This window comes from Ictidomys tridecemlineatus, chromosome 2 (genome assembly GCF_052094955.1).
Source record: "Ictidomys tridecemlineatus isolate mIctTri1 chromosome 2, mIctTri1.hap1, whole genome shotgun sequence".
In the NCBI taxonomy this organism is placed as follows: domain Eukaryota; kingdom Metazoa; phylum Chordata; class Mammalia; order Rodentia; family Sciuridae; genus Ictidomys; species Ictidomys tridecemlineatus.
Genome location: NC_135478.1, coordinates 208,608,959 through 208,636,757, shown reverse-complemented (window position 1 = coordinate 208,636,757; position 27,799 = coordinate 208,608,959). Strand labels below are relative to the sequence as shown.

The following is a 27,799-nucleotide window of genomic DNA, read 5'->3' as shown; positions in this document are numbered from 1 at the left end:
TGGCAAAACAGTAATCATATTAATGGTGATCTTAGGAAATATTTTCAGCATAAGAAAAAAATAACAAATGTTAAATGACACTTCTCAGAGGAGGACATACAATCAATCAACAAGTACATGGAAAAATGCTCACCATCTCTAGTAGTCAGAGAAATGCAAATCAAAACCACCCTAAAATACTATCTCACTCCAGTAAGAGTGGCAGCCATTATGAAGTCAAACAACAACAAGTGCTGGCGAGGATGTGGGGAAAAGGGTACACTTGTACATTGTTGGTGGGACTGCAAATTGGTGCAGCCAATTTGGAAAGCAGTATGGAGATTTCTTGGAAAGCTGGGAATGGAACCACCATTTGACCCAGCTATTCCCCTTCTCGGTCTATTCCCTAAAGATCTAAAAAGAGCATGCTACAGGGATACTGCTACATCAATGTTCATAGCAGCACAATTCACAATAGCAAGACTGTGGAAGCAACCTAGATGCCCTTCAATAGACGAATGGATAAAAAAAAAAATGTGGCATTTATACACAAAATCATAGAATTTGGAGGGAAATGGATGGCATTAGAGCAGATTATGCTAAGTGAAGCTAGCCAAGCCCTAAAAAACAAATGCCAAATGTCTTCTTTGATATAGGAGAGTAACTAAGACCACACTAGGGAAGAAGAGCACGAGAAGAAGACCAACATTAAAGAAGGATGAGAGGTGGGAGGGAAAGGGAGAGAGAAGGGAAATTGTATGGAAATGGAAGGAGACCCTCAGGGTTATACAAAATTACATACAAGAGGAAGTGAGGGGAAAGGGAAAAATAACACAAGGGGGAGGAATGAATTACAGTAGAGGGGGTAGAGAGAGAAGAGGGGAGGGAAGGGGAGGGGAGGGGAGGGGGGATAGCAGAGGATAGGAAAGGCAGCAGAATACAACAGACATAAGTATGTCAATATGTAAATCAATGGAAATGTAACTGATGTGATTCTGCAATCTGTATATGGGGTAAAAAAAATGTTAAATGAAAGAAGTTACAATCTGGTAAATCAAATTTGAACTGGAAACAGTATAAACTCATAATTATTTTTTCTTCTAAAAAATTTTATTTCTCAGCTACATATCCTAGGAAGGTCCAAAAGAAATGACAATTTATAGTAGCAATAAGTGTTCCTAGTTTCCAACTCTGCATTCTAAGCATCATTCTCACACAAAAGTATTATACCAAAAAGCAAGAAAATCTATTAGAATGGGAATTATTCAAAGGAATACAGGAGCAACCCTGAAGGTGCACCTACTAGACAAAAAATGGAATACTCTGTCATCAAAAAGAATGACTATTAAAGTTACTTAAAACATAATAAACTCATGTTGATAATGTTTTTCTTTTAAAAATAAAATTAGATACTTAAAGAAATACACCAAATACCAGTTGGTATTTGAAATAAAACTTTTAATTTTTCATGGATCATGTCACTATCTTTCTAAAAAAAAAAATAAGCATTTATGTTGCTTTCCCAATACAACTGTATTTCAGAGTAACCAAAAAGCTCTAATTAAGGGGAAAACCTATACAGGAAAAAAAAATGCAACCAGTAAATGTGAAAGGAATGACAGAAACATTTGTTTTGATGTCTTTACTGAAATAGTTTATCTATAATGACTAAAAGTCTTTGGATAGTAACATCATAAATGAAAGATAGATGGAAAACTTCACAAAAAAATTGGACTTTGTACATCCTGAATTGTTAAAATAGAAAGTACATGACACCACCTAGAGAGAAGTTATAAGAAAAAAAAAAAGCGTTACAAAATCTACCCAGATCCATTTAATTCCAAGTACTGCTGTACATAAAGCATAACATTAAAGGAATTAGTCAAATGCAACTACAAAAAAGCAAGTGAACATATCCAGGATAAATGACATCATTTCTTAAAAAAATATCAATGGATTGAAAGAAAACTGGTAAAAAGATGGGAAGATTCTTCTTGATAAAAAGAATTTTAAAGTGAGTGGATATGATTCAAATATACTAACTATAAAAAGACATTTTGGTAAAAAACAGAAGAAAATTTAGTGAGGTGGGTATCAGTTGTTATTAAAATATTATTGCCACACTGTTAAGCAAAATAACAGTACTGAAGTTATAAGAAATGAAAAGTTCTCTAGAAGAGAAATTCAAAGATGGCTTTAAATGATCCCTATTTTCCTGGTATTCACACCTTCGCATAATTCGTTCCCTTGTGTGTTTGACAGTCTAGAACAATGGCAAAGGTGACAAGATATCATTTCTGGGCCTAGTGTACATAAAACTGTGACTTCCATGTTGAAGAGGCCCACGTGGCAACAAACTGAAGGCAGTGTTTGACCAAGGACTTGCAAGAAACTGAATCCTGCCAGCAACCACATAAGCTTGAATGGAGATCCTTCCCCATTCAAGGATTCAGATGAAATAGCCATCTTGACTATAGTCTATAACAGACTTAGAGCAGAGGATCCCTTAATCTCTACCCAAACTCTCATAAACTATGAGATAACAAATGCTTACTGTTTAAAGCTACTAAATTTGCTGTGATTTGTTATGAAGCAAGAGTTAACATAATGTTATCTTGATGTTGTCCTAAATACTTAAGTATTTAGGAATGAAATAATATAACTTACATTTACTTTAAAATACACCAGAAAAAAAGAAAAGCAGGTAGGTGCAGATAAAAGTTGAGAAAAATAGGACACTAATGGCCTAGCAAACAGTAGACCACTGCAATATCTGCTTAACATATGAAACAAAACTCAAGTCAGCTTATTATCCTCAAGCACTTGAAAATATTTGCACCTAAGCAATTATCTCTACAGACTCAAAGTACTTTGGTAACACAAACCTAGGTACATACTTCACACAAATGATTAAGAGCAACCACTGGGAAAAGACAATGACAACAAAATAAACATTCCTCAACAGAAGGAAGAAGAAGATAGGAAATTCTTACTGGGCAAAAAACAAACTATAAAGCTCACTAAGATGACTTAGTGTATTAAAAAAAAAATCTGCTAAAACATTCAGATAAAAATAGTCCTCATTTACTGAATATCTCAGAAGGCTTAATCTTTTCAGAAATCAAATGATTGGCCCTTAAGATTACAATTCAAAACTAAAAACTACCCTTTTCCACCTAAAGCAAAGATTATTAAATTTGGATGTGATCTAGGAAAGGTTTACTTCTTAGAACATACATTCTTCAAACCTCAGACAAAATAACAATATATACACAGAGGAATTTTAAAAATTTAAAAGATCAAATTTTACAAGCACTCCCCAAAGCTACATTTATATGTAAATAAATTTACTGAAATAACTACTATCATCTTCTGACTTCATCAAAGTCTCAAAATATCCTTGCTGGACAACAGTTGAGTTTAATGAATTTGAGTCTCTCACACACATGCACCTGGTGGTGGGGGGGAAGGTATACCTGCCTTTTAAAAATTATTCTGTAATATCAACTCTGTTGTATCCGGTGCCAAAAGATCATACGTATCTAGACCCTCATTTGTATGGGAATAAAGAAACAGCTAAACTATTGATTTAAAATTACCAATTAATTGATACAGAATTGGGATGAAAGCTCCTCTGTCCTTGTCCAGTGCTTCCACTATTTTACACTGTCTCAATTCTTCCATATTTTTTGTACCAGATAGCTAACTTTTTCCCCAGTACAATACAGTAATTTAAGTTATATTAATGAGAAGAGATCAAACCAATATTAACTAACCCAAAGATATTTACTTAATGAAACTGTCTGTATTCCCCATCCTGCCCTATAAAATTGGAGTATATAAGTTTCTTATATAAGTTGAATAATGTTGAGCCACTGGGTAATCACACTCCTGTGATTTTCCTCCATACTGATTTTTAAATGCTGCTTCTCCTATTTTTATCTCTCAAGTCTACTCCAGCAAACTTTCAGAGGGTATAGGGGAAATTTCCCTTAGTCTCTACATTTTAATGCTCTCCATATAGATTATTGAAAAGTACGATATATGGCAAGTCACATTACAGTTCATTGACTATGAATTTGGAGTACTTTTCTGACTATTTAAATTAATATATATTATTGCAGGGTAGCCAGCACCCCACAGGGGTAGATTCCTGCACAGGAGTGAGCCACCAGAGATATAGAAATTCTTAACTAATTAGTAAGAAATAGAGACAAAGCCAGAAATTACATAAGCTGAGCACCTAACAGGTCTTCCAGTCCTGATGGGAGCTGGAACCAAAGGACAAAAAATGGCTCCGATTCTTTATTTAAGGGGGAGTACATCAAAGCCAGGAATGAGGTTTCAGCGGGAGGAGTCTTGGGTTCTTGCTTCTCAGTGTGGCAGAAGTCTTGAAGCAATCAAGTTGATTGGCATTTTGGCAAGCCACATCCAGCTCCTAGAGGCTGTGTGTCTCCAATGGGTCACCCCAATGCTAAGCTGAACTTTTTTTAACTTTATTTTTTAAAATTAATTACGTGGTACTGAGGATCAAACCCAGTACCTCACAGGTGCTACACAAAAGATCTACCACTGAGCCACAACCCCAGCCCTATGCTGAACTTTTGATCAAGCTAGGTAGGAAGCCACATGAACCAAGCATTCTGAAACCAGCAGGGTAGCCACTGGGAGTTGCCAATCCCAGGCTTTCCTGCCTAATGGCTTCCACATTGCTTTATAGTTCACACACAGTTTACGGATGGCTCTCGGCAATATATGAGTTTAATAATAACTTTTCAATCAAGTATATTATAGGTGATAATCAACTTTCAGAAAACTCACATTTAAGTATCTTAAGTGAGCCTTTGTTAAATTTAAGTTGTTTGATAAACCAATAATTTATGCTACTATACTATGATGGTCCCACGTGGTGGCCTACATATCAATTTCCATCTTTATCTTTACTTCACTGTCCTTTATTGCAATTTCTTAAAAAAAAAAAAAAATCTGTGTCTTTGTGTCTGGTTGCAGGCATGAGTGCGAACACAATGGGGACTGAACCCAAGGGTGCTTTATCACTGAGCCATATTCCCAGTCCTTTTTATTTTTTATTTCGAAACAGGATCTCCCTAAGTTGCTGAGGCTGGCCTTGAACTTGCAATTCTCCTGTCTCAGCCTCCTGAGTTGCTGGGACTAGGGGCGTGTGTCACTGCATCCAGCACAATTTGTAAAATATTTTATTGCACTATCCCTAATATTTTATAATAATGAATGGGAAATTAAAATAATAATATTAATCAAATTAAAACAATAATGGGCATCAAATGGTTCAGAAGAAGAAAACTTCAGATACTTAAGTAAATTTAACCAGTTTAAGCATAAATTAAATGCTGAGAAAATAGCTTTTAAAATCATATCAAAAGCTAATGTACAGGTGTCAGTTAATGGATTTATTGACTCTCACAACTAAATTCACCCTTTTTGAAAATGTATTTGAGCCCTTAAGTATTTTTCCTTTGCCATGTAGCACAATATTATGCCTTGTCAATAGAGGGGTCAGTAGAGTCATACCAGGAACTGAAAGACATTGTTTTGTTGTTGTTGTTTTGCTTCTTAATTCAAGTATGCTTGTCCTGCAGACTCCTGTAGCAACGTGGCTTTTCCGGTTCTTGGCTCCTACTAGACAAGTTCTTCTACCCTATGCCCAGTTCCTATGCTTGAGCAATTTCTCTAGCATCAGGTTTCTACATCACAGAACACTTTACAAACTGTGGATATTTTTGCATTCAGTTTCTTGACATTCAGCAGGCCTTTTCAAACAAATTAACTGAAGTGTTCTTGACCTCAGAGAAATTTTTCTCCATTTTCTTCCTCCCTTTTTTCTTTTTCTGATCTCTTTTAGATCTACCATTAGTCAGAAGATGTTACATAATAAGCTATCATTAAAAAAATACTTATCCACCAAATGACAAATTATAAATTTTGACAGATAATGATTAAATATACAGCAAAATAGTACTAGAAATGATTCTCCAAGACATGGGTAGGTCTTTTTTTATTTAAAACAAATATTTCATATATATATATACATATCTACAGATAGTCACTCTGAAGACTGAAAGCTAAAATTCAGCTATGTCTCACTCAAGTCCTACATCCAGGTCAAAAAGCATTACCCTGCTACACATGTGGTAGCCACACCTGTAATCCCACGAAAATCAGGAGGTTGAGGCAGGAAAATTGCAAGCTCCAGGCCAGTCTAATGAACTCTGCGAGATCCTGTCTCAAAATTTAAAAATAAAAGGGAGCCAGACCGGTGGCACACAACTGTAACCCTAGCGGCTCAGGAGGCTGAGGCAGGAGAATCAGAAGTTCAAAGCCAGCCTTAGCAACAGTGAGGCATTACGCAACTCAGAGAGACCCCGTCTCTAATAAAATATAAAAAAAGGAGGATTGGGGTTGAGGCAGGAGAATCAGGAGTTCAGAGCGTTTGCCTAGCGAGTGCAAGGCCCTGGGTTCAGCCTCAGCACCACATAAAAATATAGTTGTGTCCAACTACAACTAAAAAATAAACATTAATATATACATACATATATATACATATATATATATATATATATATATATATATATATATATATATATATATACACACATATGGGCTGGGATGTGGCTCAGTGATTAAGCACCCCTGGGGTTCAATCCTTGGTACCAAAAAAAAAAAAAAAAAAAGAGTTAAGTTTTTTGGTTTTGAGTATGAGATTCTAAACGATCAAAAAAACTTTATTTAGACACTACTATCAATATCATAGCATACATTAATCAAAATAATATATTATAAATTTTGACAGATAATGATTAAATATACAGCAAAATAGTACTAGAAATGATTCTCCAAGACATGGGTAGGTCTTTTTTTATTTAAAACAAATATTTCATATATATATACATACATACATATACATATACTCATATATACAAATGTACATATGGATAAATATCACTGTTGGAATAAAATGGGATTCAGCATTAAATCACTATTATTTTCATTTTTATAGATAAAACATGAAACTTTGCTCAAATAAATCAATGCATAGAAAGTTTCTGTTCATATTGTTAATTTTACTACCTTCTGCATTACATGTCAGATATTACATAATAAGCTATCATTAAAAAAATACTTATCCACCAAATGACAAGTTGATTAATTCCTCTTTTAATTACTTTTTAATAAGGAACTGATGCACGCACAAGACCCTGGGTTCAATCCCCATCACCACCAAAAAAAAAAAAAAAGGAACCTAGAACCACACACATTTTTTTTTTTAACTTGGGATTGAATCCAGGCGTGCTTTACCACTGAGCAACATTCCCAGTTTTTTTCTATTTTTTGAGACAGGCTGTCTAAATTGCTGAGAGTCTAAAATGCTGAGGCTGGCCTTGAATTTGCAATCCTTCTATGTTAGCCTCCTGAATTGCTAGGATTACGTAAACTACCAAATCACCATGCCTGGCCCTATTCTACATTTCTAAGCACTAAGTAATAATGATACTACTGGTGAGTGGACCACAATACTACTGGTGAATGGATCGCACTTTGCAGTAGGAAGAACATAGGCAAAGCCAAATTTTCAGGTCAACTTTAATACACAATACACAAGAATAATAAAACTCAGGAAACTGAATGCTTTAATGTACTCCAAAGGATAAGCAAGCCCCAATTTGAAGATGCTTAAAAGTTACTAAAAACTGAAATTATTAGGTCTTAAGAATATTAAAAATGTAAAATTCTAAGCCATAGAGGTATTTTATTCACATCACTTTTCTACTTAAAAGTGATAGCTTGATAGTTCCCCACTTTCCAAAAAAAATTCAAACTCACAAAGGAGATATAAGATCCTTTGTAATTTGTGTTTATAACCAAGCAAACAAATCATTCCAATGCACACAATCTCTATTTTTTCTTGTTTGAATATAAAGTTGGTTATTTGCTAAAATGAAATAATATTTAAAACTTTGAGCATAATCAAAAGTAAAGGCATTTAGAAAATAAGAACTGGACTATAGGTATAGCACGGCAATACAGCACCTGCTTAGCATGCACAAGGCCCTGGATTCAGTCACCAATATCACAAAAAAAATAAAAAATGAATGAATGAGCTAGGTGTGATGGTACACCCCTGTAATCCCAGCAACTTGGGAGGCTGAAGCAGGAGGACTGAAAGTTCAAACTCAGCCTCAGCAACTTAGAGAGGTCCTAAGCAATTCAGTGAGACCTTGTCTCTAATAAAATATAAAAAAGGGCTGGGGATATGCTTCAATGGTTAAGTGCCCCTGGGTTCTTAACACACACACACACACACACACACAAAAAAAAAAAAAAAAAAAAAAAAAAAGAATGAATGAAACAAGGAAGGAAGAAAAAAAGAAATTACATCTGCATATAAAAGAAGGCAAAGCTCATTTATCTCTTTCAAGAGGTCTCCCCTCAAGCTCTACTCAACAGTAGAGGCACCAGCCTCTGAACTTTGCTTCTACATTCTGTAGTTTTTACTACTTTTATCATTCTGAACTTTACCTTTGCTTCCTTACACTGAATCATAATATGTACAAGTAGTTAATCGCTAGATTCTCTCTCTCCTACCTTCAAATAGGCATGGCTATTTCCTGGAGTCAGCTGGCACCCAATACTTTCCTTAAAGTAAAGATAGCCAGAAAATTGAAAAGCCATAATTAGACTCAAATACCACAATGTATCAATAAAAACAAATTAAAAAACAAAATCTGCCAGACATTGCAGGTTGTTAAAAATGGAGATTTCAAAAGAAACAAAGACCTAGGATATATGAATATTCAATCATCTGAAATTCGAAGCTCTAGAAGAAACTAGAAGTTATTTTTAGCTCTTTAAAAAGCTATGGCTCTGCAAGGTATCGTGGTACATGATTGTAATCCCAGCTACTTGGGAAGCTGAGGTAAAAAGAATTGCAAGTTCAAGGCCAGTCTGGGCAATCTTAAAATCTAAATAAACAGGGCCAAAGATGTAGCTCAATGGTAAAGCACACCTGGTTCAATCAAAAAAAAAAAAAATCTATGCCTCAGTTTGTACCACAGCTCATAAACAAGTGTGATAACTTCCAAAATTATCACCTATTCAGTATTTCACATGTAAAAAACAATATAAATTTCAGGGGGAAAAAAAAATATCAACTATCAACTAACTTCCAGAGCATAAACTGCTTAGCAAATTATGTGTACATATATGTATGTTCTATTAAGTATATACATTGATAAGTATGGATAGATATCCTTGAAAATGAAGGTATGAGGGGGCTAGGCACATAGCTCAGTTTGTAGAATACTTGCCTAGCAGACACAAGGCCCTGGGTTCAATCTCCAGCACCATCAAAACAAATAAAAATGAAGGTATAAAGTCAATCCATCTGTTTATATATATGGATAACAAAGATAAAGGAATATAAAGAACAAAAACATGAAAAATTTATAGAATACATTGAAAAATTACAAATTATTTTCTGTTTTGAACTTGGCTAATATATGTCTCTGTCCCAAAATCAAAATTATATTTAAAAAAGAAAAATAAACAAAAATGGCCAGTTAATTCACTCATTTATTTATCTAAAAAATTTAATGCTTGAACTACAATGATGGGGAGTGGATTCCAAACTCACCATGGAATTTATAGTCTAGTTGGGGGATAGCTATTAGTCAAGTAACATACAATATGCATAATTGAAAATTGCAAGAAATAAAATATCAGATACACATTACTAAGAAAGCATTTAATCTCTAGAAATAGATATCAGACTCACTGGGGAAGAAAGGTCAGACAGAATTTCCTTAAAAAATGCCACTTCGGAATTAGGTTCTATAGCTCTTCTAATGGAACTACTTCAATCAAAGAGGGAAGAGAAAGAACAAGGATAATGAAAGGAAGGACAAAGGAGACAGATCCAAGGCTGCTGAAAGTAAATTAGCATTTTTCTTTATAGAAGACAACTTCCTTAACAACAAATACACAGGTGATACAGACTATGCTAAATACCAGTCATGACATTGACAATAATCAGATATACTAAAAGAATAAAAGGATACTTTATTTAAATACTAACATTTACAAGCCCCCTCCAAAAAAAAACACTCAATTATCTTCCTTCTAAACATATGTGTTCACATAAATATAATACTCCCACCACAAAAGTTCTAATAAACTAGTGTAATGCATTCCGCTATCGTCATGTATGTAAAAAATAAATTTTTAAAAGTTCTAATAAAGACATAGGTTAATGTAAAAATCATATTACAAGGAAGGGAAAATACTATGAACTTATATCAAAGATTAACTCTCAATTTGTAGACCTCATAAGTGTCAAAAGAGATTTGCAGGTCTCCAGCCAAACCAAAAATAAAATCTCATGTTAACTCTTAGACAATAAGCAACTGCTTATTGCTTAAAAACCTGCTAACAACGTGTTATTTATGTCCCTTAATTTTTCCCATCAAGTATCAGGAATAGTCAGTTCAGATGTCCAAATGCAAGATGAAGAAAAACTGAATAAGAACCCAAATAAATTCAGTGCTCAAGTCTGACATTATTAAATAACATAACCATGAGCAACGTATAGATTTACAAGACACACTAAATATGGAAAGAATTCTGCTTTTTTGAGTACCACAGAATAGCCTAGAGCTGACCAACATTTCCTCCTAGAAATAGAATAGTTGTTTTAAGGTATCAGAAACTTTCTGAGGCAGCTAAGACTTAAGGTGCCGAAGGAACTCATTGAATAGAGGCAGCTTCTCATTTTGTGCGATTTCCCCTGTCAGGTCTTTCCACCTATTTATTGGCACAGGACAATAGGCTGAGAAGCTAGGAAAGAACAGCCACCAGGGGGTAAAGAAGTCAACAAGCTTTTGGCAATTTCATAGGGGTACGGGTACAAAAGTTGGTAGTTAAGTGTTGCCATGATACCCATGACATCTTAAGGGGTCAAGGTCCCACAATGAAGGAATGCAGAGAGGAACAAATCTGACACTGTGTACAAATTTTCCTTGAGGCATTTGTCAATGTTCAAACCACACAGATAAAGAGGCTAAAAAAGCCAGCAGAAAGCAATTAAAAGGAAAGAAGCTTTTTAAACTCTCATGCTGCTGAAAAGAAAAAAGCTAGAGAAACCCTAGAAACACCCCAGTCTTTCAAATGGTATCACTGAATGGCTACCATTCAAAGCAAACTAGAGACAAGTTTTTTTTGTTTGTTTTTGGTTTTTTTTTTGTGTGTGTGTGTGTGTGTTACATTTTTTAGACACAAGTTTAATAAGGCCGAAAGCCCCATCTGAAGTCAGCTCAGTCCTTATCTACTCTCTGCCTGCCTGATAATGGGCAATCCTCTCTGCAGAATATCATTAAAGATACATAATCTGTCATTGTAATTTATAATTGTATCTAAAATTATTGATATAATGCTACTACATCAAAAGTTGCCAAATAATAATAACAGTAAACTATTGCTTGGCATAACAGATACAAAAACAAAAGAAAAAAAGATGATGGAAATAGGCCTGCAGGTGGTCCAGACACTGGAGTCTTCAGACAGACTTTAAAGTGATTTGATTAATATGTTCATGAAAGATGGTCATGTAGAGATGGGGGGGTGTTAAATATATCTTTATTATTTCAGAATACTACATTGAGCAATGCTATAGAAAATGAGACTGGAGTATCTACAGATACAAACACAGTTAAGGCTCTCAGTACATGTGTTATTTACATACAATCAAATAAAAATTAAAGAACTAAATAGTAGTATAATTGGAATTAAGAAACAAGAATTGAAAGCAGGTTGGACAGAGTTGAAATAGAGAATTAGTGAACTAAAACACAGGCAAATAATGGAGGAATTCTGGATAGGGCAGAGAGGAGGGAGGGGAAAGGAGGGGGAATAGGGGCAGGAAAGATGGTGGGATGAGATGGACATCATTATCCTAGGTATCATAGGTATGGTGTGAGGTGTGACTCTACTTTGTGTACAACCAGAGAAGTGAAAAACTGTGCTCTATTTGTGTACTATAAATCAAAATGCATTCTGCTGTCTTGTATAACAAATTAGAATAAATAAATTTTAAAAAACACAGGGGGCTGGGGATATAGATAAGTTGGAAAAATGCTTGTCTAGCATGCACAAGGCCATGGGCTCAATTCTCAGCACCACAAAAATAAAAATAAATAAAACACAGGCAAGCACAACTTATCCAGATGGAACGAGAAAAAAATTACAGAAAAAAAAAACAGAAGAGACATATAGGACAAGACAGAAAGTATAATATTGATTTAATTGGGAATCATAGAGTAAAGGAGGAAAAAATAGAAGAGAAACAATATTTTATGAAATGTCAAGATTTTTTTCAAAAATGATGAGAGTCATATCACTGACTCCAAGAGGTGCCAGAAACCCAAAAAAGAGCAAATACAAAGAAATACATAGGTACATCGTCATAAAGCTTAAGCTAAAACTCAAAGACAAAGTCTTAAAATTGCACAGTCAAGTCACATACATTCCAAGAAGCAGCAACAAGCCTAACAGCTAATTTCTCAACAAAAAAATTTCCCTCCTCCAGCTCTCCCCCTCACCCCCACAAGATTAAACTCAGGGCTCTGAACATCTTGGGACACATTGGCAATTGCTCTACCCTGAGCTGCATCCCCAGCCTCACACAACTTTTGGGAGGAGTTTCTGGAGATTGAACCCAGGGACGCTCTAATACTGAGTTATATCCCCAGCCCTCTTTGAGACAGGGTCTCATTAAGTTGCCCAGGCTGGCCTTCAAACTTGTGATCCTCCTGCCTCAGCCTCTTGAGTAGCTGAGATTACAGGTGTGCACCACCATACTTAGCTCACACAAGAATTTTTTAAGAGAAAGATCTTCCCAAAGTGCACTGATGTTAAAAGCTATTACTTATCAAAGAGGGATGGGGGGAGGAAGGAAGGGAGAAAGTCCTCCATATTAAGATATTTTTATACTGCTAGACTTCTCAGAAACTTATCTGACCACAAAACCTCTTAACAAGCAACAATCTCAGAAACCAGCCATTCACAAATACACAATGGGAAATCATGTGATATTTAATTCTATGAATTATCATTTAAATAAATGTATGTTTCTTAATTCCCAAATTAGGTATAAATTTCAGGAAAAAAAGAGTAAAATATAGGGAAACTCAAGCATACTAAAAAATAAAACGCTATTTCATTACTTTCAAAGTACAAGTGTGCTATCTGTAACTAAACAAGCTTTAACTTTTTTAAAAAAAAGAGAGTGAGAGAGAGAGAATTTTAATATTTATTTTTTTAGTATTTGGCAGACACAACATCTTTGTTTGTGTGTGGTGCTGAGGATCGAACCCGGGCCGCACGCATGCCAGGCGAGTGCACTACCGCTAGAGCCACATCCCCAGCCCCAAGCTTTAACGTTTTTAAGGTCCAAGTAAGTCTAAAGAGTTAAAATAGGAAATGTTTGTTCTTTCCACCTTTGAGAGAAGGAAGGAAATTCTAAGTCCTAATAAAGAAATAGAGATAGGAATTGTTTTTCACAATTTCTCATGTCTTTACCATTATATGCAAGTGACTTCAATATAAGAATTCTTTCAAATATCTGATTTCACTACCTTTGTGCAGAAGCAGTAAAGCACCATGGTTAAGACCATCAACTGTGGAGCCATACTGCCTGATTTGTTTCACTGAGATATACGAACTCAGGCAAGTTTTAAACTCTCAAGGATCAAATGAGTTAAAATACCTAGTATGTTCAGAGTTTATGAAAGGTATATCATAAGCGTTTACCATTTTGTCATTGTCATATTATTGTCACACACACACACACACACACACACACACACACACACATCCCAAAAATCCAAATTCATAGGGGAAAAAAAAAGTTTGCTACTTTGTTGAACAATTTCAACAAATGGCTACACCTAAAATGAGACCTATTTAGGAAGGTCCTTAAGATGACTTCCACTGCCAGTAAAGATACTGCTGTATCGTCCTTAGAGGGAATTTTAGGGCAATGGAAAGTCAAATCCTTTAATCCACTTCCTATCATATAAAGTATACCATTCTTAGTTTCTAACAGAAGTTCAGAACCAAGAGCGTTACAATTTAGGCATGGCACACACCAACAGAGCAGACACAAAAAGCTCAAATTCAAGATCCATAAAACTCAACTAATACTCCTTCAAAGAAAAAAAAGTTCAGATTACTCTTCAATTGTAAGTTTATTTTTTTCAGTTAAAATAGTTTACTGCTTTAAAGTTAAAAACTACACCATATCTACCAACAGAATATCATCAGGATTAAATAAAGCACAGTATATGAGAATATTTTCAAGTTTTATATATATATATGTGTGTGTGTGTGTGAGTGTGTGTGTGTATTAAATATTATTTCTATCAATATACTTGAGAAAATTATACTGATAGGTTCCTCCAATTTCAAACAGTTGCCTTCTCTAAAACTAGTTTCTGAACACTTCAAATCAAAAGCCAGAATAACAAGACATAAGTCAGATTAAAGTTGCCATTCACCAAATCATTTGCTGTTTAAAATGTACTCTAAAAATGTCTACACAACAGATGACTTGATAAATTGAGTTATCTGTTATGTAGACATTTTTAGAAAAAAAGTTATGTTTAGAAAAGAAGTTATCTGAGACCAGACATTTAAAGGAATGAGATCCTAAAATTATCCTACCTCGAGGCCAGAAAAACATCTTTACTGGTGTTAGATCAAACAATGCCACCCAATCCCCAAATGTCTGTGATCCTAACTTGAATATAGAAAATGCTGATGTAAAAACAAGTTGGCCCAGAAAATCAGAGGTCAAGTACCTATGGACACATTTCAACTTCGGCTGAGGGTTAGAGTGTTTACCTGGCTCACCCTCAAACTGAAAGCTGGGTTCCAGCATCAATCAGGGACACTGCCATGCAGCAGCCACCGATAGGTAACACAGGCCAGATAAGACCACAGGTCACTTGGCATATTCCACTGAGGCAGATCCTTCTGAATGCCTAACTGCCAACTGTTGACAGGAGGATGGGCTGGCAGTCAAGAGAATTACATTCTTCTAGGTACGCCTTCCTTTTGAAATTCTTGACCCACTTGACTAGAGAAATCAAATTAAGGGATATGTGAAGAATTTTTGAAATATATAAGTAGAAAACTTTGTGAGTATGTTTCACAGATCCCGTCCTTTCATTTATTTAGTAACGTATTATTAATTACTTGTTTTGTTCAAAAAAACCATCTCTGGGCATGTGAGGTGATGGTCCACGGGATATCACCAGCACTTTTCTTCAAGATGTGCAGAGATCTTAAGCCTTACTAGGCCGATTCTCCATCTGCATGTAGAATTAGAGTTAGATCCGCTCCTCCCAAAGATAAGCTAAAGACAGAACTGGTTACGGAAAAGAAGGCATCTGCTACAGAAAAATTTAGAGTAGTGATACAAGGGATGTCTTTTTTAACACCTAAATCAGGGCTCCAGACCAAGTGGGTATTAAAAGTTAAATTCATGGAGGTCAGTAAGCCAGACTTCTGTGTTTACATTTGAATTCCTGGGCGGTGAAAGTGCTGGGTCTCTACACATTCATCTTCTAATGAGCCTTAACGTGCTGGAATTCTTCTGCAAGATCCCTCCTCCCCACTCCCTCTCTTTTTCAGAACTTCCAGTCTAAAGAGAGAGAGAGAGAGAGAGAGAGAGAGAGAGAGAGACCCTCTGGCCAGTCCTACAACTTCTCCCCGCGCCTGGCGAGGATTCCGAGTCCACAACTTCTCCGCCTCCCGTGACTTCGCCCACTTCTCCTGAGCTAATCACTTTTAGTGACCTCCTCAGGTCTACTCTTCGTCCCGGCAGCAAACGACCGATCGGTCCCCGGCCGCCGGCCCGGGACGACTCCGCGCGTCCGGAGCAGTCCACCCGCGGGCCGGCCCCCGAGAGCCCCGGAGTCCAGCCCTGGCCCCGGGCCGCGGCCCCAAGACCTCGGCAGCCTCGACCCCCCAGTCTCGGCGCAGCGCCGGGCTCCCGCGTCCCCTGCGCCCGACCCGGACCGCCACACGCCTGGCCGCCACCCCGAGCTCGTTCCCCGGACCCTGGCCTCTTCCGGGGCCGCGGCGGGCAGCGCTCTGGGCGGCTGGACTGAGATTCCGAAGGCCGCGCGTCCCCCTCACAGGCCCCGCCTGGGCCTCTCGCCTTAACTACCCTTCATTGCACCCCTGGCTCAGCCATAGATACGCCCTCGAGCGGGACAGCACCAGCCCAGGGCCTGGCACTTACTCGGGAAGGTAGGTGGAGGAGAAGGAGCTCCACTTGTGTAGCGCGTAGGGCAGAAGCCGGCACTCGGGCGCCGCAGCAACAGCCCCACCAGCCGCCATCTTGTCAGCACCGTAGCGGCCGCCACCGACCGCCGACCGCGCCGGGAGGCTGGGCGGGGGCGGGGCCTGCTCTTAAAGGGGCCGCGGCCCGCATTGCCTCCTCCGACATCCGAGGCCAGGGCGCGCAGGTCAGCGGTCTCATCCTAGGGTTTCCCACACTCCCCGCGCCTTGATGGCTGATCGAAGCTGGTCCTGGGGTGTGAGCCCTTGCGGGGATTTTCGGTTACAGGAGTGACGCAAAGGACTTTTCTTACAAGCAGAGGTAAAGATAAAGCCAAGAATATTATGAAAAGAAAGAAATGGTAGTCATGAACCAGTAAGGTAAAAGGAGAAAACCGATTTGGAAAAGGGACGCCCTCGCGGCTTTGAAAACCACCTCTTTAGCCAGTTTGTAAATCCCTTAAGGAAACAGCACTGAAGAGAATTGGAATGCAATCACTAAAATCTTTTTCCTTCTGGAGTTGTCCTGCGGGGCGTGGGGGCAGGGGGTGAGTCACCGTGTACCCAGGTCAGATGGAGTCAGGTAAAGGAAATGCTAGTCTGCCCTCGTAATCCGTTTTCAGTTTGTGATGCCCTTCACTATAAACATTTCTTGTGAGCCCTCTCCTACTAATCTTGTGCATTGGTTTGCTCAGGAATAAATAACGTTAACCCACAGACCAGGAAAATCTGGAGTTGGGATGCTGGGTCATCATTTTCCCAGTTGGTAAATCTGTCCACTTTTAATTCGGAAAGAAATTTAGCCCAAAAGTTCAGAGACCGAAAAGTTCAAGAAAGAGACCTTGTCTTCTTGAAGGGAATCACAGCCCTTGTTCTGTGAAAACCATAAGGACACCATCCCAACTTCTTAGCACAAAAGGAACACTTGGGCTAAATATTTGGCAACTTTAGATAATGCTCCTATCAAGTACCTGTTTATTAGGATTAGGCATATTTATTCTTTGGTTTAGCTACTACAGTTACCAAAGTCTGTGTTACTAATTGTCTAAGAGGTTGGACTCCTGAAAACCTGGATAGTAAATATCATCATCTTCACCTGACGGATGCAGAAACGCAAAGAGTTTTTCCGTGAATATCCAGGTGACTCAGTAATTGTATTTTTTCTGTTATTATCATTAACCTGTCCAAACTCCTCCAGTCCTGTCTTGACTTCCTTTTCCATAGGGAGAAAATTTTAATAGAGGCCTCCGTTAGGATGCCACATCAAAAATGCCAAGTAGAAAGAAAGGTCATATATATAATAACCTTTTATTTTTTTCCAAGTTGCTGAGCCAGGCCTCAAATTTGCAATCCTCCTGTCTAGGCCTCCCAAGTAGCTGGGTTTACAAGCATGCATCACTGCACCCAGTCACATATATTAACTTTTGATAGTGCATGTGTTCTGTATGTTGCACCATGTTGGTTCATTAATCCTTAAAGGATTACTGTAGCCCAGTGACTTTGATTAGGGAACTGCCTGAGATACAGTGGAAAAGGGCCAGAGGAGTTTGGTGCCAGAGATGATCTGTGATTATCTTTGGGAAAAAGAAAGTGAATGAGATTAAGATGTAGACTCACTCCAATTAATTTGGGGCCCAAATTTTGTCAATACCACCTCTTACCATAACATTAGGAAGTAAACTCATTATTTTTCATGATATAGAGTTATGGTTCCTGAGCAATCTTTTTTAAATCTATAAAATCTTTAAGTCTCTTCTTTCTCCTTAGAGCTCTTGTCAAGCAACACTAAACCAGCATGCTGTATTGTTGCCTGTACGTTCTATGTAATCTCTCCCTCCAGTCCTGGAATATTTCCCACCATTTTTCTAGCTAATTCCTACTCATTAATCAGATTGTTTTGTTCTGAAAAATCTATCCTCACTAGGCTTGGTGGCACATTCCTGTAATCCCAGTGACTAGAGAGGCTGAGACAGGAGGATCACGAGTTCAAGGCCAGCCTCAGCAACTTAATGAGACCTTGTCTCAAAATAAAAAATAAAAAGGGCTGGAGATGTGGTTCAGTGATTAAGCATTCCTGGGTTCGATCCCAGGCCTCCATATAAAAATATATAGTCCTCATCACCTATTTTGAGACTAGGTACATTACCATACTATCCTGAGTTCTCCTTCCTTAGATTAACAAACATGCTTGATTTCTTCTTTAGTTTCCATTCTCCATAAAAGATAACTCTCATGGGTATCCTGTTCACAGCTGTATCTTATATCGCTATGCAGGTAGATAGATACTAAAAATATTTGTTGAAGAATGAATGAATGTGCTAAAAGAAAACATGAATTAGAGACTTGTGCATTGCCAAGGGAAAAGAATGCCGAAACTTCTCAGACTGCAGATATGTATCCCTGTGGTATGACTGTCAGCATAGTATAAAGACCCAAGATAGCATGTCTTTCCTAGCACAAATTTCATAAATGGTAAAATAATTTAAAACATTCCTATGTCAACCTGAATCCAGAGAGAGGTATCGATACTGAGCTCAAATTTGTATAATCGTAAAGATAAAGTTGAAGACTCAAAAATTGCAAACTCTGTAGAAAGCTGCTAGTAGCTATACCTTGAGATCTCCTAGAGGTACATCTTTCTTCTGTGTTTGGCAGCATGACTGTAGGTGGTGCAGTGTATGGTAATGACACATAGGGAAGGCCTGGGAATCGACTGTATAGTCTCCCTAGTTCCCTTTCACTTCAAAGATGGGGACATCTCACAGAGAACAGGAGGATCATCAATGGACCTCATTTTTTTCAGGGATCAACAGAGGTTATGGTGATTCAATGGCTCCAGTAATCCAGATATCTTATCAGCTCCCACAGACCTTCTCAGTAGGCTTCTCATATTAAATACTTCCCAATGAGAGTAACTGTGTTTGAGTTTTTGCTGTCCACCTTCTTTTGCTGCAAGAAAGACTAATTGGGAACCTGTGATATGCTAGACCCTGTCCTGGATGCTAGGAAGATAGGAGTTCCTTCATGGAGCTTACGTTCTGGTGGTGAACATATAATTAATAAACAAACAACATAATTTTATAATTTTATTTTTCATTTTTTAATGCTAAAAAGGAGGATAAACCAGGGTAATTTTTTTTTTAGAGAGAGAGAGAGAGAATTTTTTTTTTTTTTTTTTTAGTTTTCAGCAGACACAACATCTTTGTTTGCATGTGGTGCTGAGGATCGAACCCAGGCCGCACACATGCCACACATGCCAGGCGAGTGCGCTACCACTTGAGTCACATCCCCAGCCCAACCAGGGTAATTTTGATCAGATGGTAAAGGAAAGCTTCTCTAGGATGGTAATATATGAGCTAACACCTGTACAATGAAAAAGAGCTAGTTGTATGATTTAAAAATTTCAGGCAGAGACTGGGACACTGACTGATATAATAACTTATCCAATAGCTCTTCAGGAATAGAGCCAGAATCTCTTTGGTTCAAAAGCCCATTCTGTTTGTTCATATCACTTTTCTTCTCAAATGAGATGATATATGGGAAGAGATTTTACAAACTATAAAGTACTATCACTTTTCTTCTCAAATGAGATGATATATGGGAAGAGATTTTACAAACTATAAAGTACTACTCCGCTGTAAGACATTGTCAGATGATAATAATAATAATAATAGCCACTAGAATTAAAAAGCATAACAAACACAGCTGAATTTTTTATTTTCAGGCAAAGGAATATACAGTTGGCTGAGGGCAAAGAGTGTTTTTTCATTGTTAAGGAAAGTATCTCATAACTGTTATGCTTCTTAGTCAATTCATATACTGCCATGACAAAATACCTGAGACCGGGTAATTTATAAGGAACAGAAATTTATTTCTCACAGCTCTGGAAACTCACAGTTCTTGAGGGTGGCAGTTCAAGATCAGTATGCTAGCAGGTTCAATGTCTGGTGCTGATCCAGTCTCTCTGCTTCCAAGCTGGCACCTTGTTGCTACATCCTCTGGAGAGGAGGAATGCCGTGTCCTCACATGATGGAAGAGATGGAAAAGAGAAGCCTAGCTAGTACCCTCAAGCCCTTTTATAACAGTTCATCCCATTCATGAGGGAAGAGCCCTGATAGCCTAATTATCTCCTAAGATCACCAATTCTTAATACCATTGCATTGGGGAGAAAAAACAAATAATAATATGCTGGAATAAATCCAGAGCTGTGTACATGAATGGGTAAAATAAGACCCATAATTCATTAGTCAAGGAAGAAGATTTTTCACACCTAAGGATCTTGCTGTAACTCACCAGGATCACTCAAAGTTCATGGCTTCTTTAACAGCTTTCGGTGGTTAGGACAGATGAAGTACAACACAGTATTCAATGTACAATGGTCAGAGCAAACTCTGCTTTAAACGAAAAAAAAAATGGCCCTTAACAATAGTATTATTCAGTAGATGAAGAAACTAGTACCCATATGTTAGCTGTCTTGCCTAAGTCATTTATACACTGAGTTGTTTGTAGATCTGAATCTGGAACCCAGGTCCTTAATTCTCCTTTTTTTTTTTTCCTAATGCACCTGATGGGAAATTTGGAGGTCTGTATCTGCATTATTCCTCTTTAAATCCTCTAAGGCTAACACATAATAGATACTCAAGAAATCTTTCCTGAATTGAATCTCTTAGTATCTCCCGAATTGCTTCTCACTTATTTTTAATTAAAAAAAAAAACAAATAATCATCATTTACAGATGATTAGGGATCATCTGTAAATCCAAAGACTAGGCAGAATTAAAGGCATGCGGCTGTTGATCCAATTTTTTGGTCAGTAAATGATGAAAATCACAAGGGAGATTGAAAGAGTGAATTTGTTCCATTATAATTCCCACTGAGCATTTTTTACATACCAAGAACTTATACGTATTAACTATCTCAACCCTCACAACAGCCTCACAAGTAAACCAAGTCTCTAGGAGGTGTGGATTCACTGAGTTCATGTGTACCCTCTCTTTTATAAAATTCTCAGTTGTATGCATTCCTAACATCACTCAGGATTCAAGGTTCAGAAAGCCAAGAAAGGAATCTGATGTATTCCTAAAACTAACAGTTCTGCCTCAATCTTAGTTCTGTTCTCTCCCCATTCCTATACTAACTCATCAAACTTTGTTATTGTTGTCTGAGATCATTTCTTTAAGCATAACATTACCAAAAAAGGGCAAATGAAATACAAAGAATACCAATGTTTTGTTTTCGGAGTAATGAGATATGCCTTGTATTATCTAGGACCCAGGAATTTCAGCCCTGCACCAATGGAGTCTTTGCCCAAGTCACAGGTGAAAATCAGCGTAGCTCCAGGTATGAAGCTAAGGTTTGTCTTCTCCCAGGAGGTGGCAGCAGCAGCAGGCTCAGCCTGCTGGAGAATCAGACAGAACTCATCTGTTTTTCTGTTGGCATCCAAACCTAAAAATGCCTGATTCCAGAGACCATTTTATCCCTTCTTCGGTTTGCTGAGCTTGGTTGGAGACAAGGCATAGGGAAGGAGCTGGCACAGATTCCTCTCTATAAGTACCTATTTTTTTTTTTTTTTAGTAAATATTTTGGTCTGGGCTGTGACCTTGAAGCATGTGTGAAGGAGGGTCAGGAAGTCTCTGGTCAGAGAAAAAGAGCTTCAGAGAGAAACAAATAGTAATTGAAACACTTACATCCGTACTAGCGTACATCCAGAGGACACCAGCTCACGGTTTGGTGCCACATACAAAAAAAATATAGACTCTGACCTCTTCCCAGCTACCAGCCAGCTGACCTTGTCATCGAATCTGTCGGAGCTGCAATATCCTTGTCCACCTACGGGTTCCTGATGAGAATATTAGCATAGGAAATATGCTGGTTAAATTCCCTCCTTCACCCAGTGTGGACCAGGAGATCCTAAAGCACCTGATAATTCTTTTCTTTCCTTCTTTTTTTTTTTTTTTTTTTTTTGGTATCAGTATTGAACCTAGGGGGCACTTAACCATTGAGCAACATCCCCACTCCCTTTTTATATTTTATTTAGAGACAGGATCTCACTGAGGTGCTTAAGGTCTTGCTAAATTACTGAGACTGCCTCCTGCCCCAGCCTCCCCGGTTGCTGGGATTATAGGCATGCAGCAGCACCTGCTAATTCTTAATTTATAAGTTACTGCACCTTTATTTTCTGGATTAAGTGGGGCTGGGTCTTCACCCTTTCAGTATTTTTAAAATCTCAGACACAACAAAGCTTTGCTGGTTCCAAGTTAATTCCATTTGAGCACAAACCCTAGTTTGGCAGATTCTGCCAGCTGCATAGGAGGTGGGCAGAAATCCCAGGAAACGTCTGGACACCACACAGCTATGGATGAACTGTCAGCTGCTAGGTGCTACTTTGCAAATTACCCCATCTAAATGAAGCTAACAAAATGATATTTCAAAAGAGCAATTAACACTGATTCCTAGTGTATTTGAAATTAAAAGGCCTTTGGGGAAGAGTGACATTGGCTCTAAAAAAAAAAAAAAAAAAAAAAAAGAGTATCCCAGCCCTCTGGGTAGAAATGTTTAGTTTAAGGAGATTGTTTAGTCGGGACCTTTCTATGCTTTTCTTCCATCACCACAGCCAGAGGGTCAACCTGGTCTTTGTGAAGAATAAGGTAAAACTAGTTCCTCTTTTTTTTTCCCCCTACTTCATCCTGTTTGCTCTGATTCATGTTGCTTGCTTCAACTCCCATCTATTAATTCAATAAACACTTATTAGGCACCTCCTATTTGCCAGGTTCTGGGAATATACCTGGCTACTAAGGAGGTTAGGTGAATAGTCAGATACTATATAGAGAAGTAATATATATTCAGAAGGGGATGGCAAAAAAAACAAAAAACATAATACTAGTGGTGGTAGAAGTAGCATTATCCTTGTAAGTACAGAGGCTGAATATAAGCTGAATGACAGCTATCTCTATGATATAGTAGAATCAACTAGAAATAATCCCATAGTCCTACCAGGTTTTTCCCCTGTGGGTTTGTAAAGGTAATCTTTTCTTTTCTTTTCTTTTTTTTTTTCCCAAATCAAAGGTGACAGAATCCCTTCTGGATTAGGAGCTTTGGCTCCCAAAAGCCACTATAAATGGAAACATGAATATATTACCTGGCATGAAAGGACCAGACTAACTGGGAAAGCTTCCTCCTCTACCTGTTCCCTGTAAGAATATTAGTACAGGTGATAGGCAGGTTAAATGTCTCGGTGTTACTAACCACAGGGAACTGTAGAGCAACAGAGATAAGAGAGCTCGGTGATGATAGCAGATTCCAAACAGCTCCACACTTGAATAGGGAACCTAGAGGGCAAATCAGACAGCAAGGGGACACAGAGCTGCCCAGGTCAGCAAGAGATGAGCAAGAAGACTACAGCAAACAAGCAAAAGGGAAGCAAACCATGTCTCCTGGTTCTTCCACATGCGAGATCACTCTGAGGTCAACTGAAATTTGCCATCAAAAATATACCAGATGCCCTCATGTTGTTGGAATCAAATCATTTCTCAAAGGCAAATTTTTATAGAGCGCTTTTTTATCATGTTGATAATTTTGATTTATTTTCTACGTGTACATTTTCAAATAAGTTCTAAATGATCTCCCATTCTTCCCAGCTACACAACCAAATTATAGCAAGGCAGTTACTAAATACATAGCACAAAGTTTGAGAAGCTCTGACCTTTGGCTTAATTTTATCCAACTTAATATTTGGGTTACTGCATTCATAGGCCAAAAACTAGCCAGCATTATAATGGAATTCTCTGGAGAGCACATTCAATAGTGAAGCCCGGAAGTAACAGTTCTCACTCTTAGCCCAGCATTGGAATCAACTCCCACATCACACCCCAAACCAATTTCATATTAGAGGTAGGGCTTAGGCCTTGATGTATTGTTTTGAAGATCCTCTAAATACTTCCATGTACAGCCAAGGCTGAGAATCTTCCTGCCTTAGAATGAACAGACAGGAAGCTGCTAGTGTCTTCTTCCATCAAGATTCTTCCATTATCAGTTTCTCCCAAGGAGCCAGCGTCAGGAAACCAGGATGTCCAGCTTGGACCTCACTTTCAAAGGTGTCCATGTCGACTTTCCCGCCTCATTCACCAGCTCTACAGTGACATAAAGGGTTGTGAACAGGACTTCATCGTGTTTCATCGCCATGCTCCAGGGATCCCACACGGTCTTCAAAAGCAAACAAGTACTTTAAAAAAGAAATCCTCCAAGCTTCTCTGTCTTTTCCCTCTCCTCTGTACCCATCTTTCTCCTCCCCCTTCTCTTCCTACCCCGGCTGTCTCCTTTGCCTGCTCTGGAGGCTCATGACTGTCCTTCTGTGTCCTTCCTCTCACTCCTGGTTCATCCTCCACTGCTATCTGGGCCTCCCTCTTCTTTCTGTATCTGTCTCGGTTTCTTTTACTGTCTATTCTCTTCCCACAGCACACAACTTTCTTCTTTCCCTTACAGCTCCTTAATTAACACAGAAAAAAGGCCTTGGCAGATATTTATAATTATTAAGCTATTTTGTTAATTTTAAAACAGATAAGTACTGAAAATATATTTCACTCATCAAAGAGATAAAAAATGCTCATAAAATACAAACCATAATGTGTGTGCACGTGTGTGTGTGTGTGTGTGTGTGTGTATTTTTTTTCCAGTACTGGGAATAGAACCCACAGCCTCACACAGGCTAGGCAAGCAATCTACCACTGAGCCACATTTCCAGCCCTATAATAATTATTTTAATAACTTCCTATATTGGCCCTAGGTTACTTTTTTCATGTAGTTCATTGACCCTCAATAGAAAAATGATTCTCTGTTCTCCAATAATTCTGACAGCAGCAGCTGACATCAATGTAGAAAGAGCAACAAGCTAAAAACAGTAGTTGAGTGTATACACCCTGAATTGCATATTCAGTTGCAAAATCATCATCATTATTATTGTAATTACAGAGGGGAGGCATTTCAATAATTGTTCAAAGTGTCTTCTTGAGGAAATAACTAAATCAGGGCCAGCTGTCACAAACCAATCTACAATAATGATCCCCGTATGTGCATCTTCAGTATTCATAGCAACGCTACAATAACAGATTTGTGCATTCATCTAATGTCCCTAAACAACCGAAAAAATAGCAAACCTATGATCAAATCTGATGTCTCACTTGGTGGTTGACCTATGTTTCTAAACAGTGTCCCTGAATAACCTTAGACTCATAAATAGCCAAACAAAAATTGCATCATCAATTTAATTACAAACTAGGGTGGGTGGCCTAGCATCCACCTGCAATATGATGGCAGCAAACCTAGGTACATGGGGACAGTAGAAGGCAAGTAGGGAGATCAGCACACAACTAAAAATCTTCTGGAGAAACAGCCACCAAGACAGACATGTTTTATTGACTTGAAAATTGTAAACAAACGGGAACTGTGAAGGCCTTGTTTTTAGTTTACTTGTGAAATCAGCCAAAAGTATTTGAGATTTTCTCTTCCCAAGATACAGCTGTGAAATGACTAATAGGAATTAAGGGAGCCTGCACCAGGAACTGAATGTGCCACTTCACTGAGAACAAAAAAATGTTCCCCTGATAGAGGCTGTTCTCTCCGATGAATACCTTTAAGGAGGAGCAGTCAGGCATGGACATTGTGTATTTGTGAAACACCTTTGCAAAAATTTCCCATAGCTCAGTATCTTTGAATCCTGGTTATATATTTAATTTCATGTTCCTAAAGAAACTGTAAAGAGAGGGAAAGAAAGAGAAGCGGAAAGAAAATGTCTATCACATTACTTTTCCTTGCTGGACCACTTTGGCTTTCCAAATAGGAGTCTTGCTGAAAGCTGGGCCTGAGCCACATAAGGGTCATGACCTAAAGGAGCTTGCTAACTGCACCCATGTGACCTTCCTAGGTTTGAGAGTCTGAAAATTATACTCCTAGTTGCAGTGGCTCCTATCATTTACATATTTGCATCTTCAGCTAAAAGCAAGTTAACCCCCACGCAACCTTATCTTGTTACTGTAATGAAAATGTTTCCTACAAACTTATCTGAAAGGGACACTGATTGACATTTTAAAAGTTGTTTATAAAGCACAATCTGTATATTTTTAACTGGGAAAGTAAGGCATGACCTTAATAAAAATAAACCAAAACTTCAAAAATGATTTAAAATGGAAGGGGAAAAAATTTCCTTCCCACTTTTATCATAGGGTAAGCACTGATAACTATTTCTTGTCTATTTTTTCCATGGAAGGATATATAATATATACAGGATTTTAACACAGAGCATATTGTATAATATGTACCCTGTACTTTATTCACTTAAAAATGTATCAAAAATATTTCCATGTCAGCACATATAGATCTTTGAATCATTGGATATGCCATGAATTTATTTAACCATCACCCCAATCAATGAATACTTAATTTTTTACACTATACCATTATTATAAATAATGTTTCTATGAATATCTTTATATACCTATCATTGGTAACTCGTATGACTTTGCAGGATAAATTCCTTTCATTGAAATTCTATATTTTAATGTAAGCATATTTAAAGTTGGGTTTGTTGTTCCTAAATTATAACCCCAATGAAGTTGTTCCAATTCACATTTCCATCCACTGTGTATGTTCCACTATAACTTTGCTAAAATTAGATTTTATCAAACTTTAAACTTTTTCTCATAGAAAAAAATTTTAGCATGCTGTCATGAATTGCATTTTTCTAAGCACTAATGAAATTGAGCATTTTTTTCCGAGAAATTTTTGCCTTTCATGTTTTCTTTATGAAACATTTATTCATATTCTTTATCTGTTTTTCTGATTATTTTATCCTGGTAAGACTGTACGCTTTCTTTGTGCAATAAATAAATGTGCACTTTTCTTTTTAATTTTTTTTTAAAGAGAGAGTAGAGAGAGAGAGAGAGAGAGAGGATTTTTAATATTTATTTTTTAGTTCTCGGCGGACACAACATCTTTGTTGGTATGTGGTGCTGAGGATCGAACCCGGGCCGCACGCATGCCAGGCAAGCGCGCTACTGCTTGAGCCACATCCCCAGCCCAAATATGCACTTTTTCTGTTGGGTTGAGATAATTTTTTCTATTGGGTCGTTCATCCTTGGCTCTGTTGACCGTGTTTTCTTGCTGCTGTTCTTGTCATCATTTTTGTTTTTACCAAATAAAAGTTTTAAGTGTTTTACACAAATGCATTTGTCAGCATTTTCTTTTTTAGTTTCTGAGCTTTGCCTGTGTTTTAAATGTAAGCTGTCTTGATTTGGGTCTCTCTGCAGTTGTAGCTTGATTTGAATTCCACCACGTCACACGGTATAGATGAAGAAATTAGGTTTCCCTGTGGAAAGAGAAGACTCCTCCCATTGTCCCCAGGCAACTAGCTGGCCTCACAAAATCCGGTTAAGTTCCATGGAAGAGTACTTTCC

General features: G+C 37.8%; 1 protein-coding gene and 1 long non-coding RNA gene across 18 annotated transcripts in view; one reads left to right on the top strand and one right to left on the bottom strand.

Moving 5' to 3' along the window:
* The window catches only part of Mkln1 (muskelin 1), a 302,986-nt gene that overhangs the window by 150,920 nt on the left and 124,267 nt on the right, over nucleotides 1-27,799 (bottom strand). The window contains exon 1 of one of the 17 annotated variants that reach the window (XM_005331092.4): nucleotides 16,316-16,470. The exons of the other annotated variants lie outside the window; for them this stretch is intronic. Within the exon in view, the coding sequence (XP_005331149.1) occupies nucleotides 16,316-16,413 (98 nt within the window). The 5' untranslated portion in view covers nucleotides 16,414-16,470. Of the gene's footprint in view, nucleotides 1-16,315; nucleotides 16,471-27,799 lie in introns of those variants that run through there. 17 annotated transcript variants of the gene reach the window in all.
* On the top strand, nucleotides 16,415-27,567 carry LOC120891840 (uncharacterized). Its single transcript, XR_005736406.2, has 3 exons — nucleotides 16,415-16,675; nucleotides 21,621-21,692; nucleotides 23,418-27,567. It is a non-coding gene; the product is annotated as an uncharacterized LOC120891840 (long non-coding RNA).